At 37.3% G+C, this 14,706-nt stretch overlaps 1 protein-coding gene across 5 annotated transcripts in view; it reads left to right on the forward strand.

Moving 5' to 3' along the window:
• PER2 (period circadian regulator 2) overlaps positions 1-14,125 on the forward strand; it is a 46,352-nt gene extending 32,227 nt beyond the window's left edge. For all 5 annotated transcript variants that reach the window (XM_039557322.1, XM_039557323.1, XM_039557326.1 and 2 more), the window contains 12 exons: positions 99-207; positions 580-711; positions 1,894-1,990; positions 2,529-2,685; positions 2,768-2,895; positions 4,374-4,547; positions 4,804-5,064; positions 5,814-6,661; positions 8,092-8,278; positions 8,792-8,984; positions 10,551-10,701; positions 11,668-14,125. In XM_039557322.1, coding sequence (XP_039413256.1) covers positions 99-207; positions 580-711; positions 1,894-1,990; positions 2,529-2,685; positions 2,768-2,895; positions 4,374-4,547; positions 4,804-5,064; positions 5,814-6,661; positions 8,092-8,278; positions 8,792-8,984; positions 10,551-10,701; positions 11,668-11,817 — 2,587 coding nt within the window. In that variant the 3' untranslated portion in view covers positions 11,818-14,125. The remainder of the gene's footprint in view (positions 1-98; positions 208-579; positions 712-1,893; positions 1,991-2,528; positions 2,686-2,767; positions 2,896-4,373; positions 4,548-4,803; positions 5,065-5,813; positions 6,662-8,091; positions 8,279-8,791; positions 8,985-10,550; positions 10,702-11,667) is intronic.
• Positions 14,126-14,706: the final 581 nt, after the last annotated feature.

Below are 14,706 nucleotides of genomic sequence, written 5' to 3' on the forward strand. Positions count from 1 at the left end.
ATTCTCTGTGGTATATAGGTGGTAAATTGAAGTGGTGATCTCTCTGGGATTGAAACACTTGCATTTGCAGTGAGCTGGTCTATGTTTGGTTTGTGCAGGGGTCCCTTAAATGAAGATGTCTTTGCTGCTCCCAACTACACAGAGGATAGAATCCTTCATCCCAGTGTTCAGGAGATCACTGAGCAAATCTATCGGCTCTTACTGCAGGTACTGCAAGTGCTTTACTGTTACCCTTTCCATTTCCTGCTGAGGAAAGGGTGTTTATCTTTGTGTGACATTTTGCTTAGCTTCTTCTACTGTACTGGAATTTTTGGCTACAATCCTGGGAATTACTTGCACTCATGATTACTAGACAAGACTTACTGAAGTATGTTAAAGCTCCAGTTGAAATCTTAAGAATTTCATGTAGCTATGGAGTACTCCAGAGAAACAAACAAAAAACAACCCAAAAAAACCAAGCAACAAGAAACCCAGTGTAAAATAAAATCTCTTTTCCTGATATGGAATTACTGGTGTCCTGAGGCGGGGGGGTGGTGTGTATACACATATATATGTATTTTCTTGTTGTTGTTTTCACAGCCTGTACACAACAGTGGATCCAGTGGCTATGGAAGTCTAGGTAGCAATGGCTCACATGAGCACTTGATGAGTGTGGCATCCTCCAGTGACAGCACAGGAAATAATAATGAAGACACTCATAAGGATAAACCAGTAGGTTTGAGTTTTTCTCGTTCAAGTGTGTGGCACAAGACAAACTAGTTAAAGTGAGGATTTTTAACTTTTAGAATAACATTTTCAAATTGGAAATGGAAGAAAGTATAAAGAAAATGCCATGTTCCTTTTATATTGATCATAGAAAAACCCTTTTGTCTAAGGCAATAAACACTTCTGGTGTAGATGAAGCCTCAGGGTACTGAAGCACAGTTGTAGGCATGAAAGTCAGTGTTGTGAAGAATTTAAACCTGTAGTGTGTTTACTTAATCTAATGTCTGATACATGTTATATGCTGTGTTTCTGGGAAAACCAGCTGGATATGTGAGAGCAGTTTGTTTTGGGAGGGGAAAGTCTGTAATTACTGTTTTCCCAAATGAAAGTAAGAAGATTAAATGCAGTAATACCTATATAACCAGGGGATAGCTTGACCCAGATCACTTTTAATGTTGCAAAAATAAACCATGTATATAGAATGAAATAAATTGAATGGAATAAACCAATTTTTTAGTTTGTGCTTAGAGCTCTACTTTGGATTTAGTTCTGAAAGCCAAAAATTTTACTTGGTAAGTTGTATTTCTTATAGGCTAATTCTCACAAATCTGATTTGTGCTTCTGTGATCAGACTTTGCAGAGTTCTGCTCTTGCCAAGGTGGTCACTTTCCTGGCTTTCTGTTCTTAAACACTGGTGGAATAAGCAGATGAGGTCTCAGGATTTCTTATTGAACAGGGAAATAGATGCCTGGCATTCCTTCACTACTTCCACAGATAGTGAAGGCTGTTATAGTCTAGTTCTGTAACATCCTGTCAGTGCTTGGTTAGACTTCTAGTAAAAAAACTATCTTTCATAGCACCAATATTTTTTTACCAAGTGATAGGTTAAGGTTTTTTTAAGTTGTCTTTGTAATGTATATTTTATATTTTCCTATCCAAGATATTCAAGCAGATTAAACAAACTACAGAGTAACTGTTTGCAAGAAACATACTTTAAATTTCTTCTCTTTCCAATTCCCAATTTTTGCAGCTGCACAATAAAATTGTATACATTCATGTTTCTCCTATGATCAAACTAATTGCAAGATAGAGATTAACTGAGGTTAGATTTAGTCTACTGAGAAACAACTATGCATAATGTTTTATGTCAAAACTTTGAAATAACTGTTCTTACCAAACTGCTTGCAGGAGGTCTGTCAGTATGCCCGTAAGGTCAAAAATAAAGGACAGCATATTTTCACTGACAGTAAGGCAAAACTGGACTATAAGAAAGAGTCTTTTGCAGGTAAGACATTAGCAGTTACTAGTCTCTTGTGCTGGTGCCTTGTATAACGTGACAGTAGGACTTTTTCTAGTTTAGTTCTAATCAATGCATAAAGACAGCATTTTTGTCGACTCAAATTATATTGTCCCGTGTCTCTCTACTGTGCCCGGGAAAATATTGTGTTTGGCTATATCTGAATCAATATTGGTGTAACACAGTTAAGGCATGGCCTAAAGCTGTTGTCTTGAAATACCTTAAGTGGGCACAAGAGTTGTCCTCATACTGAGTGTGTTTCAACCTTAATGATATATATTCTCATACAGCCATAGTGTCTATTCCCTTTGGATCCATATGCAATCTAATTAACTCCAAGAATCCATAAGGACGGGAAAATACTTGCACAATATTCATCTATTAGTGCACAAACCTTTTGCTTTACAGTGGTTAATTGTGACCTGCTAAATACGTAGAAATGAAAAACCTTTACTACTGTTGCTTTTAGGGGAGTTTGCAAGGATTTAATGTCTTAATTGCATAATAGCAGTATCTCTTTCCACAGAAAAACAAAATACTCCTGGTGGTCAGGTGAAAGATGTAGGGGGAAAGGATACTGCAGGAGCAGCTGCTCCAAAAAATGTGACTACTGAAGAATTGGCTTGGAAAGAACAACCTGTGTATTCCTATCAACAGATTAGCTGTTTGGACAGTGTCATCAGGTAAGCAACCAGTGAGTAAATTACTCTTGACCTTTGGGCATTAGACTAGTATGTCTAATATTTTTAAATCATTGTATTTTAGGTACTTGGAGAGTTGTAATGTACCTGGTACAGCAAAAAGAAAATGTGAACCTTCGACAAGTGTTGCATCACTGAGTTCTGGAGTTCATGAACAAAAAGCAGCTGATAATGCTATCCAGCCATTGGGAGGTAACTACATCACAGCTTTTTCATGACTGAGTTTTGCTGGCAGGCAGTTGGATGCTACTTTGCAGAACAATGACAAGTGTAGCTTAGGCATGACCTCATAGCTGCTTTCTCAGTGTTTGATGTTGGTGATTTAACTTTCATCATTAATATCCTCCTTACAATTAAAATACTGAGTAGTTGATTGCATATCTGGATTGTAGATGCAATGAACTAATTTTTGTTGTAGAAAATACAGTAGGATTTTGAGTTTCAGTACTCAAATCATTGTCAAATGTAGAAAGTTTATTTCACAGTTAGGACTTGTAAGAAAAATCAGCTGAAGAACCTAGCAGCTAATTAATTGCAACAAAAATATGCATATTACATTTCTGCTTAAAAAAAAATGAAGAAGAGAAGGTAAAATGCAGCATTGGACTGTTCTGTGTTTTGTGAGGTGTTAGAACCCAATGTTCATCTATGAAAACAAAAAGCTGGGGATTACTGAGGCAAGCTATCTAAAAAGTCTGCTGCAGACAGAAACATAAAGGTAATTTTTTAGGCCTTAGTTGTAGCATTCGACATAGTCCCTTGTCTGAATGGGGAATTAAATGAAGAATGTAACTGGTTAGTACAAGGACTGTGAGATTGGTAAAGAACTACATGCAAATGAGAGATTTGCTCATTCTACCTTGTCATTATATGAGGCTGAAGGGAGAGTGTCCAGTGGAGTTTCTCAAGAATTGCATGTGGGAATGATCTTGGTGGTTTGACGAGCTTCAAAAAGAAGTTCTAATGCAGCTTTTAGAATCAAATTAGAAGGTATCAGTAGACCAGGAACAAAGAGTCCTGCAGAAGGGATTGAAATGCTGTAATTTGGAGTCTCTGTGGTTCTTGTTGGCAGAAGATGATGTGGGCCACTAGCTCTTTGTTGCCCTGTTGTCTGAGAAAGATGAAGTCACCAGTCAGGAAAAAGGCAAATTTTAGATCTTTAAATATGTGTTATGGAAGTATTCCTATAGAGGTGGAATGTTTTAATGCTGTTTTGTGAGGCACTCGTATGACCTCTGCTGGATTACTGTGTGTAGCTTTCAGGGGAGAGAAATTTAAATTTAGGTGGATGCTCAAAACAAAGCTGTTAGAGTAACCAGCTAATGAAAGAAATTTGTGTACAACACTGTGGGAGCTGGGTGCAACTTATTCTTGGACTGGAAGAGGCTAGAAAATTTCTTCCAAAACTGTGCCATTAAAGAAGAGTGAAAACCAGAAAAAGGGGAAAATATCCTTCATTGAAAAGGTTTGGTTTGGCTGTACATGGGCTTAGAGGATTGCATTTGGTTGCTCCAGAGTCATTCTATTCCTGGAATGTATAAAGTAAAAAGTTCACTTTTTTGTCTTGTCAAGCACAGTTTGGCCTTTACTGTTTTGCAGCCCTAGCAGCATGTAATTTGAATTTGCTCTTGTTTATGTTCAGTAATCTGCAACTTTATTTCTTTTAACAGATCCTGCTGTGCTGAAGGCATCTGGTAAATCAAGTGGTCCCCCGGTGGTTGGTGCTCACTTAACATCTTTGGCTTTACCTGGCAAGCCTGAAAGTGTTGTGTCTCTCACCAGTCAGTGCAGCTACAGTAGTACCATTGTTCACGTTGGAGACAAAAAAACACAGCCTGAATTAGGTATGACTTTTGCTAATACTTTTTCTTCAAGATGGCAATTGCTAGCGAGTTTAAACTTCAGACATGTGAACAGCTAATGTCTGCTTGTGACTTGCAGTTTCTTACAGCTAAGATGGTCTTGGGAAATGGAATAAATAGGGATGGAATGTGTATCTTAAACTTGCAGCAAAATGATTGGAGAATTGTAGTACCTTAAAAATGCATGTATAGGGCTTTCTTTGCTTCATCTTGAGTATTTTGCCTTCTATTCCTGTAGAAATGATAGAAGATGGTCCAAGTGGAGCAGAAATCGTAGATGGCCAACTTCTTGCCCCTCCATCCAGCGCTGCACACATAAATCAAGAGAAGGAGCCATTTAAAAAACTGGGACTTACAAAGGAGGTCCTTGCAGTGCATACGCAAAAAGAGGAGCAGAGCTTCTTGAATAGGTTTAAAGAAATCAAGAGATTTAATATTTTTCAATCACACTGCAATTACTACTTACAAGATAAACCAAAAGGACGGCCTGCTGAACGTGGTATGGCAATAGTTTGCACAACAAGACTTGTATTTATATAGAAAGTAAATCCTGTTGGGAGGGCGTTTCCATTTTTAGTTGTATTGTGGGACCAGTGTGAACAGTGATAGTTGCATGCTATTTTCAAAACCCACAGAAAAATTTTCTGATAAATCTTGCTAGAAGATTTAACGTGGAATATTGCTTTTAGTGTCATAATGGACCTTTTAGTAACTTATATTTTGATTTTTGTCTTTTCTCTATACTATTACTGTCATGCATCTTCTTTCAAGGGACAAAAAAACCTGCTTTAGCATATTTGCTTTACTGTATCTGTGCTTGTATTCCCTTACTTTTCTTTTTCTTCTGTCTTGCCATCTTGTCTTTTGTTCAGATTTGTGGTTTTGTTTTGAGCTCCTTTGTTTTCCAGTTTTCCCCATTCCACTGTTGTGTAATTGGTGAGACAATTTGATAATGGTCTGAGTGCCTTTAAGTTAATAATGTGATCAGCAGGATGGAAATGGCAGAGACTAGCAGTAATAGTGAGATTGTTTTGTTTATTGGGCCTAGGAGCTGTGGGTGACATTTTCAGAAGTGCTTGATATGATCTGAATTTGTTCTCATTTCAGTCTGGACTTGACTTGGAACAGAAGTCAGACACTGCTAAGCATTTTCTCAGATTTTTATCTTTATTTTTTTAGTTTTAATGGTTATACAGGTCCTGTATAGCTATATTTTTATAACCTTTCTTATAACTTTTCCTTTTGCAGGTGGCCGTGGACAAAGAAATGCCACTTCTGGAATGGATCAGCCTTGGAAGAAAAGTGGAAAGAACAGGAAATCAAAGCGCATTAAACCACAGGATTCTTCAGACAGTACAACTTCTGGAGCTAAATTCCCCCATCGGTTCCCTCTTCAAGGTTTAAATGCTACGGCTTGGTCACCATCAGAGACGTCCCAAGCAAGCTACTCAGCGGTGTCTTTCCCCACAGTTATGCCTGCATATTCCCTTCCTGTTTTTCCAGCAGCAGGGACAGTGCCACCGGCTCCTGAAACTTCACTCTCTGGTTTTAATCCCTTGCCGGACTCTGGAAATACTTGCCCTATGCAGCCATCCCAGTTCTCTGCACCCTTCATGACCCCTGTCGTGGCTCTTGTGCTCCCCAATTATGTGTACCCAGAGATGAACAATAACTTACCTCAAACCCTTTACCCCAGTCAGCCCAGCTTCCCTGCCCATTCCGCGTTCTCCTCACAGACGGTGTTTCCAGCGCAGCCCCCCTTTGCCACACCCAGCCCTTTCCCACAACAGGCGTTTTTTCCAGCACAGCCATTCCATTACAATCCACCAGCAGAGACTGAAAAGGCTCCTGTCGCAGAGCCACGCAATGACCCCTCCCGTTCCTGCACTCCACAGTCAGTGGGTCCTCAGGACCACGCTTCACCACCTCTGTTTCAGTCGAGGTGCAGCTCTCCTCTGAATCTTCTACAGCTGGAAGAAACCACAAAAACTGCAGAGAGTGGAGCTCCTGCGGGTTTACACGGAGCTTTGAGTGAGGAAGGAACCATAGGCAAGATCATGACAACGGATAACGGCAGTGGGAAGGAATCCTTACCAGTAAGTCTGGATCACACCTCCCTTCTCCTGTCTCTGCTGCATCATTTTTAATCCTTTCACTTCCAGGACCTATTTGTTAATGATAGACAGAAGTTATATAATGCCAGGAGCTGGACTTGCAATTGTAGTTGGTAAATGCAAACTTCAGCAAACTGAGAAAAACATTAAGTCCAAACATTAGAGTTGTCTTAACCTTTAAAAATTAAATCTACATCATCATTCTTCTAAAGTTACACTAGGAAGCTTGGAAATATATCCTGAAAGAGTTTTGTTCCATTTCATTGACAAAAGTAAGAATATATGGATAAGCTCATTGAAAACCACTGAAATAAACTGTAAAATAATGTGGGCACTTTATATTTAGCAAAAACTTTTGTGCTAGTGAATTTGTGTGCATGGGAAGAACAATCTGTAAATGGTCTGAAAGAAGCTGATTTAAATTAAAATCACATCTGTGTTTACAAACAAACAACTAAAGTAAATGAAGAATTCATAATTTCTTGCAGACCATAACTTTATTTTTGTTTTGTTTGTTGCACTAAAGCTATGCTGAACTATTTGGTAACTTCAGGAGTTTTTTATTTCCTGGCTCATTTCAATTTGATAAATCAGTTTAACAAATAACTTGAGATGGAGTAATGTGTCTGTAAAGGTTTCCATGGTAGAAATATGTAAACTATTATTTGTGCTTTCTAAAGGCACCATAGAGTATCATTATAAATGCTGAGTCACTGATAGGATGGAGCTGCATTCCATATCTTTTTTGGCTGCCTCCTTCCATTATTCAGGAATGTGTTCAGGGTAAAGTAAATTCTTTTCATTATTACATGTTTTGCTAAGTTCTGTCAGCCTTAATTTCTAATATTTAATCTTCAAACTGACTTGCAGTCAAGTTTTGATTAGGTTAAAAATTACCGTAGTTAATGCTCCTTCTCTTAAAAATATACAAATAAGTGATCTTGCCTAGGAAGCACCTGGGAACATTTTCTTACTACTCTCAATGCTACTCTTCTTCTCATCTCACAGAGGTGGAACAGTGAGAGACTGTTGATGCAAATCTCTTTGAGGCAGATTATAGTAGGAGCAATTGCTAGTATGTTGTGTGTGGCTTGGGTAAAATCTGACTCGTCCAGGACAGTAGGTGCTGTCAAAAGAGAACAGAAAATACCTTTCTTATTTTCTCATGAAATTATATTATTAATTTTTTTAAGAGAAATTCAGTTGGTCTTACTGAAGGACCCCCTGTCTGCCTGTCAGTCCACTTCATTATTCCTTGACATGTGTTATTGGTGACTGTCTTTGAATAACTATGTAAACATTAGAATATGAAATGAAATGGATTTATTACTAATCATTTAAATTTAGTAATAAATAGCTTTGATTTTTGGTGTTTGGGTTTTTTTAATTTTGCTTTTTCTCCTTATCACTAGGCTGAGTCTCCAATGGATGCTCAAAATAGTGATGAACTCTCCATGTCCAGTGTCCTGCTTGACATTTTACTCCAAGAAGATGCATGTTCAGGCACTGGCTCAGCCTCTTCAGGGAGTGGTGTGTCTGCAGCTGCTGAGTCCCTGGGCTCTGGGTCCAATGGCTGTGGCATGTCAGGGAGCAGAACAGGTAACTCAGGCAGCCAGAACTCTCCTGGCTTTTCAGAAGAGTTGGAGTGTGAGGTATTGCAAACACCATGAACATCAAGTGAAAATCTTTTTCTTTACTCCTCATTGCATAGTTTATTCTTAATTTCTTTCTTATTGCATTACACAAATGTTTTTCTATTGTGCTTGATTTACAGAATAGAACCTTTCCTAAGTGTATGTAAAACAGCCATTAAGATATTATGCAGGTATGAAGGAATAATGAAAAGACCATACTCCTTCATGTTCATTTAAAACTTTTAAATTAAAGTCAGCTAATTATCTCTTGAAATTTAATGGAGACTTCACTTGAGAATTTGAGTTTTAAAAAGATAATGCAGTTACTCAAGGGTGGAAGTTCCCTCTGTTTAAAAAAAAGTAGAATAGTGGTTGTATTTATACATTCAGTTCTCTTTAATCTTGTCTGTACTCAAAAACATTCAGATAATCTATGTATTGGACAATTCATAATGAAATGTTAAATCTCTGTTTACAGGGAGCAGTGAAACTAGTCACACCAGCAAATACTTTGGGAGCATTGATTCCTCAGAGAATCACCATAAAACCAAAATGAAGACAGAAATGGAAGAAAGTGAGCACTTCATCAAATACGTGCTGCAGGATCCAATCTGGCTGTTGATGGCAAACACAGATGACACAGTTATGATGACTTACCAGATCCCTTCACGGTAATTCAGTGGCACAGTCCTTCCTACATTCTTTATGTTGGGGAAACCAAAGTGTACAGGAGGGAAGATGTATCTGAATCTCTCTCAGTAGAAGTAAACTGGTTTTAATGTTTAGCTCAGTGTCAAGAAAAATTCTTGCTTCCTTTATATGTTTCATATACTACACAGGAACTTCTCAAGAAGGAAAAAATCATTTAATTAGGATTACCTGTATTTTTAGGTCAATTTCCTGAATTGAAATGAACTGTATATATATTTTTGGAAGCTGTTTCATAGCCAGTGATTTGTAACTACTTACCTAGAAATCCCTGGTGAATATGCTTAGACCTAGGTGTGGTCTGGCCTGGAAGATCTCTAGTCCTTGGCTGTTGTCCTTGAGTGCCACATACAGTGACATGTTGCTCTTGGACTTGTGGATTTTTTTTCTGGGTTGTTAACTTTCATATGTTCACTCTCCTTCATAAATTAGGACAAGGATTAGAAGGTAAAATTCCTAAGGCTTCTAATAAAATAAACTTTTTTAAAAAATCAGAAACTCGCTACTTGAGTAGCAAAGAGCAGATATAGGGGAAAAAGGGGTGACAAGTCTGTGGATTATTTTTTTCAACCTACTTGTTTATATTTCTTGAGAGCAGTGAATGGTGTTTTGAGAAGAATAGGAGGTTTCAGTAAAAAGCCTTTGAAAGGGAAGGTAAACAAGCTTTCAAAATACAGAAGTGCAGGCATGATGGGAAAAGGAGAGAATACACTGTAAGAACTTCAGGGGGTTTTTTTAGTTTTAAAAATACTTTGACATTTCTCAGTTTTTGTAGTCTGAAGTGTTGACAGCTATAGGTAGGAATTCCAGTAGCCCATAAAAGCAGCAAAGCCTGCCAAAGAACAGGATATTTTGGTAAGAAGAGTGAAGCTCATTGTCAGAGTGTGATCCCCAAGAAGTGAAGTGTAAATCCAACCTGTTCTTAGGTATCCTATAAGGAATAGAAATTATTTTAGATTTCTTGGAACTTGCTTTCTATTGTCATCTTTTACAAGCTGCATTCCTCTATAAATGTTGCTGTGAGATGGGTTTTTGTAAGTTCCTGAGTGGAGGTAGGGCATTTGGAGAGAGAGAGAATTTTGGCTGCTGAAATAGAGCTGTTTCCTAAAGTTTAGTTCATTCTTGGTGACCTTCTTAAACACATCTTACTACTCCTGCTTTAGTATCTCCAGTGCATCTAGTGTCTGTTTTGCACTGTCCTCCCACTGAAGGGGAACTTGGAATTTCCTGCAGCAGCAGGGGGAAACCAAAGTTCTTGCTGGTTTCACTTGTGGTGCTGCCTGAGTGGCTCTAAGAAAACTGTTCTCACCAAAGGGATTTGAAAAGACAGTGAGCCAGCAGAGATGTCTGCAAATGCAGAGAGCAGCTGGAATAATCACTTTTAATTTTCTTCCAATATAAGATTTCTAAGCATAACATTCTAGAACAAAAATAGTCTTTAAAAATGTTAGTATTTGACTGTGTAACCTCATATAGGCATGAAGCCCAGAAACTGCTGAAGCTCAATTTCTAAATACATTTTATTTTAGGGATTTGGAAACAGTTTTAAAAGAAGATAAGCAGAAATTAAAGCAAATGCAGAAACTACAGCCAAAATTTACAGAAGAACAAAAAAGAGAGCTTATTGAAGTTCATCCATGGATCCAGCAAGGTGGACTGCCAAAAACTGTTGCTAATTCCGTAAGTTTAATGAGTTAATTACTTTTTCATGTATAATAGTGCTTAAATTATTAGCTGCCTATGTTAGACTCTTCCTTTCCTGTTGCTGTGAAAGCTTGGTCAATTATGAATAGGAAAAAGAAGAAATTAATTATGCATAGGAAAAAAAGGAAATTCAAACTTCTGTGCGGTGGTTTCTAGCTTGATTCAATTTAGCATAAATCTTCTTTCCAATGGAGGAAATTAAAGTACTGGTGAACACAGTGAAAGAAATTTCCTTCCTCTTTCTAAATTTCTGTGTATCTGTTTGAAATGCTTTAGCAACACAGCCAGAAGCTTCACTACATAAAAATTTCTAGTTTGTGTGCAGAAATGGATGTCCGTTGTTTTCAAAGTACAAAACGAATGGCAATATACTGGTCCTTTTTCCTATCAGACTTCTCTCTCAGGATCATGATTCTTCTAGGTAGTTTAATGGCTTGAAAGGAAAAAAAAGAAAAAACCCAACAAAAAAAGCATCCATGCAATTTTATTTGTTGTCTGTGTGTTTTACTTATTCACACCCAAATACCTGTCTGTGTTTTCTCATCCCTAAGCTTTCTGTCATTTGTGGCTTTTTTGCACAAAAGCTGTCAAACACAGAGGCTCTCTTTGCACATGAGTGCTTCAAAAGTCAGTGTGACAGAATTGCAGTGGAATCCTAATCGTGATGTTAATGTTACTGCAGCACTGATCCTACAAGCACCCACCTGGTGATCTATGGCACAACTGTTTCCAGCAGAGTTCCTGAAGTACTTTCACTGATTTACTGCACTTTATAAAATCATGGTGTGTGGAAAAGTTGTGGACTAAAATATATCTGATAGCTACAGCACAGGTGGAAAGGTTCTCTTGGAATCAAGGATTGCTTGCAGGTGGACTGTTGCTTAGAAAAGCTTTTTTTAAATTTTACTTACGAGTGCTTCTATTTTTTTTTTTTCTTTTTAGGAATGTATTTTTTGTGAGGACAATATACAGAGCAATTTTTATACATCATATGATGAAGAAATCCATGAAATGGACCTTAATGAAATGATTGAAGATAGTGGAGAAAACAACTTGGTTTCCCTGAATCAAGTCAGTGAAGAACAAACATAGCCTTTGAGCCTGTTGTTTTGACAGTTGCTTCAAAACGACAGTGAAGGATCCATAAAGGTTTTAATCTTTTATCCAGCAAGATGAATACAGTTCATAAAAGCAAATGTGTTTTTCTTGCTCTAGAAGAGTCATTTGTGAATGAATCTCTTTTTAAATGGTGGCAATCTCTTCCCAGTAAGGACATTGTTGAAGATGGTATCGCTTTTCTTTAAAAGACTCATTTTGCACTTATATGCCTCAAGTATTTCTTTACAAACTATAGAAACTTTCATTGATGCCTACTGTTTTTTGTAGAGTGGGTTAATAAGTGCTGAAAGTATCCTTACGTGCATACGGTTCTTCAAATCTCCTTTTGGTAATGATTCAGCATTATAAATTGTTGAGCAATTTTGCTTAGTGGCTCTTTAGCATTGTTCTTAATATTTGAAGTGGTCCAGCACAGTAGAAGAAGTAACCTTCAAGGAAATCAGTTCACACTTGCCCTTCTCATACCAGTTGATCCCATCCTCTTTGTTTGTCTCCTCTAGTTTTGAATGTAGGAACTTTTTTTTTCTAAGAGAAACATTGAGCTAATTTTGTAAGATGGTCTTGGGTTAAAGTACATGTTGATGTGTAAGTATAGAGGAGTGCTGGCAACTTTGTAGCCTTTTATTTAAATGGACACTGCAACACGATGGACTGTTTATTACCTTGAAGCGTAATTTCTGAGGATTTGTACTCAAGAAATCCTTATGCTTAAAGATTTTAAAGACCAAGGTCACAGAGGATGACTGCATATGCTCCAGTGTCTGTTAGACAGAGCTTGGGGTAGCTTTAACCTTTATTTCTGACTTGTTCTGTCAGGAGGTTGGCCATCAGTTTTTCCAATGTGGCTAAACAAACATCAAATTTGTATGTGACAAGGGAGGATTAGATGTGTCTTGTCATTTGAAGATAGTTCTTATAAAAAAGAAGTGATTTTGAGAATAGTGCTGACTCACTCTATTTGAATTACATAATCTCAAATTTAGCGTGGCTGGAATCCTTTGCTGTCGAAGATTTAATTTTAATGCCTCTGAGATTGTATTGACTTGAATATGTGTACTTTATGTTCTTGTGCTGTTTATGTCTGTTGAATGTGGGAAGAGAACATGAGAGAACAACTTTTAATATGTTGGTTAGTTAAAGGACATTTAGTTGCTGTACTGCTAGATGTCAGCTGTAAGTCTTGGGGTGAAAAATGACGAAAGTTAATTCAGTTAACTTCGATATGTTTGTCGTAAAATATTTTTCATGGGAAGCATTTCCTTTTTTATTAGGATAACATTTCTATTCACTGAAATTTAAGGTTATTGTCATTCTATAAAAATATTTCTCTTTGTATACAAAGAGGATGTGAAGTTAGATCTGACACCAAAAACACGCAAATGCGACTGGTATTCGCTTAGCAGAAGAAATAATTTGTGTCAAGTAATTAGCTATTAATTGGACAGTCAGGAGGAAATTTGCACTGGAGACAGGTTCTGCAGGTAGCAAAGTGTGTCAACTTGTGAAACAAGCAGAATCACAATTTAAAATAAGTAAGTATCTTAAATGTAGTGTGAAGCACTACCCAGCAAGATCTGATGCCTGTCTTTAACAGTTTAGCAAGGTCAAACGTAAATACTTGTAAATACAAAGTGAATGAGAAATTTTCAAGTGTTGGTGTTCATGTCCGATGTATTAAGTGTTTTAATCATAAATGGAACAGTGCAGCTATACCAACATATTAAATATATTTCATTTTTACATGGAAACACAAACATGGACCAGGGTTTGGGAAAAATAAAAGCTTTATATAAAAGGAGTGCATCATCATTATACAAATAATTTTCAAAGACTTCTCAACCACTTCGAACTTCTTTGCTTTAGCATGCTTTCTTTTTTCCCCATGTCTTTTTTAAATTGTCCTAATTTCTTTTATTATTTTTTTTCAATGACCATCTTGTAACCATAACTTAGTGAAAGGAAGAGAAAAGTATATTTAGAGCATTTTGTGGATGTGCTTACTTATGGACTTAATCTTGCATCCTTAAAGTGTTTGCATTTACAGGGTGGTATTAAAATATTTTCCTGTAACTTTAAATCTACATGCCTCCATTTATAGATAAGATTCTGAAGCTGTAATTTTTCCAAACTGTTGTAAGATGATTTATTTGTGATGACACTTTGTCAACATGTCAACAATGTTTTCTGTACACTGTGCAATATATTTTGGTTTTGCCACTTGTGACTAATTTTTATGACTTTGCTTTTTAGAAAACTGGTAAATAAAACAGATATATTTTTAGTTGCCTTTTTGTTTCTTGAGGCTTCTACTACAAGTAAGAAGTCAGAATATGTGCTTTACTTGATGGTTTGTGAGCTGGTATTTCAAACTCTAGAGCTTGCAGTGATGTTAGCTCTGGCTTCCTGTCCTGGAGTGAAATTGCTGCCAGCTTTTCTGACCTGTAAGTTTAGTGGCCACATGGAAGATTGAATCTTTATATTAACAAGTTGTTCTGAAATCATGTACAAATTTCCTGGAAGAGCATGTGCAGCTGGGCTCTGTGTTGTTCAAATCTGCCAGAAGACACCTTTGTTGTCCTTTTTGCTTTGTTCAGTGTCTGAACAAAAAAAGCTGCAGCCCCTGAGCTTTCACAGGGGTAGCATAGGGGCAGAGAATTCCAGTTATGGCCCTTGGATTTGCTCTGTACAGTGATTATCAGTCTTCTGTTGAGGTGTGAGGTGTTGTCTTTGAAGATTGCTGAAACCTTTCAAGCTGGAGTGCTTCCCTGTTCATGTTTAATTCTCTGGTGAGTGGAACAGTGCTGGTGCTCAGGGGTTGGACTGTTCCTCCTGTTCAGAAGGTACTCAGGTTATAAGACCTTC

Source organism: Corvus cornix, chromosome 9 (genome assembly GCF_000738735.6).
Source record: "Corvus cornix cornix isolate S_Up_H32 chromosome 9, ASM73873v5, whole genome shotgun sequence".
Classification (NCBI taxonomy): domain Eukaryota; kingdom Metazoa; phylum Chordata; class Aves; order Passeriformes; family Corvidae; genus Corvus; species Corvus cornix.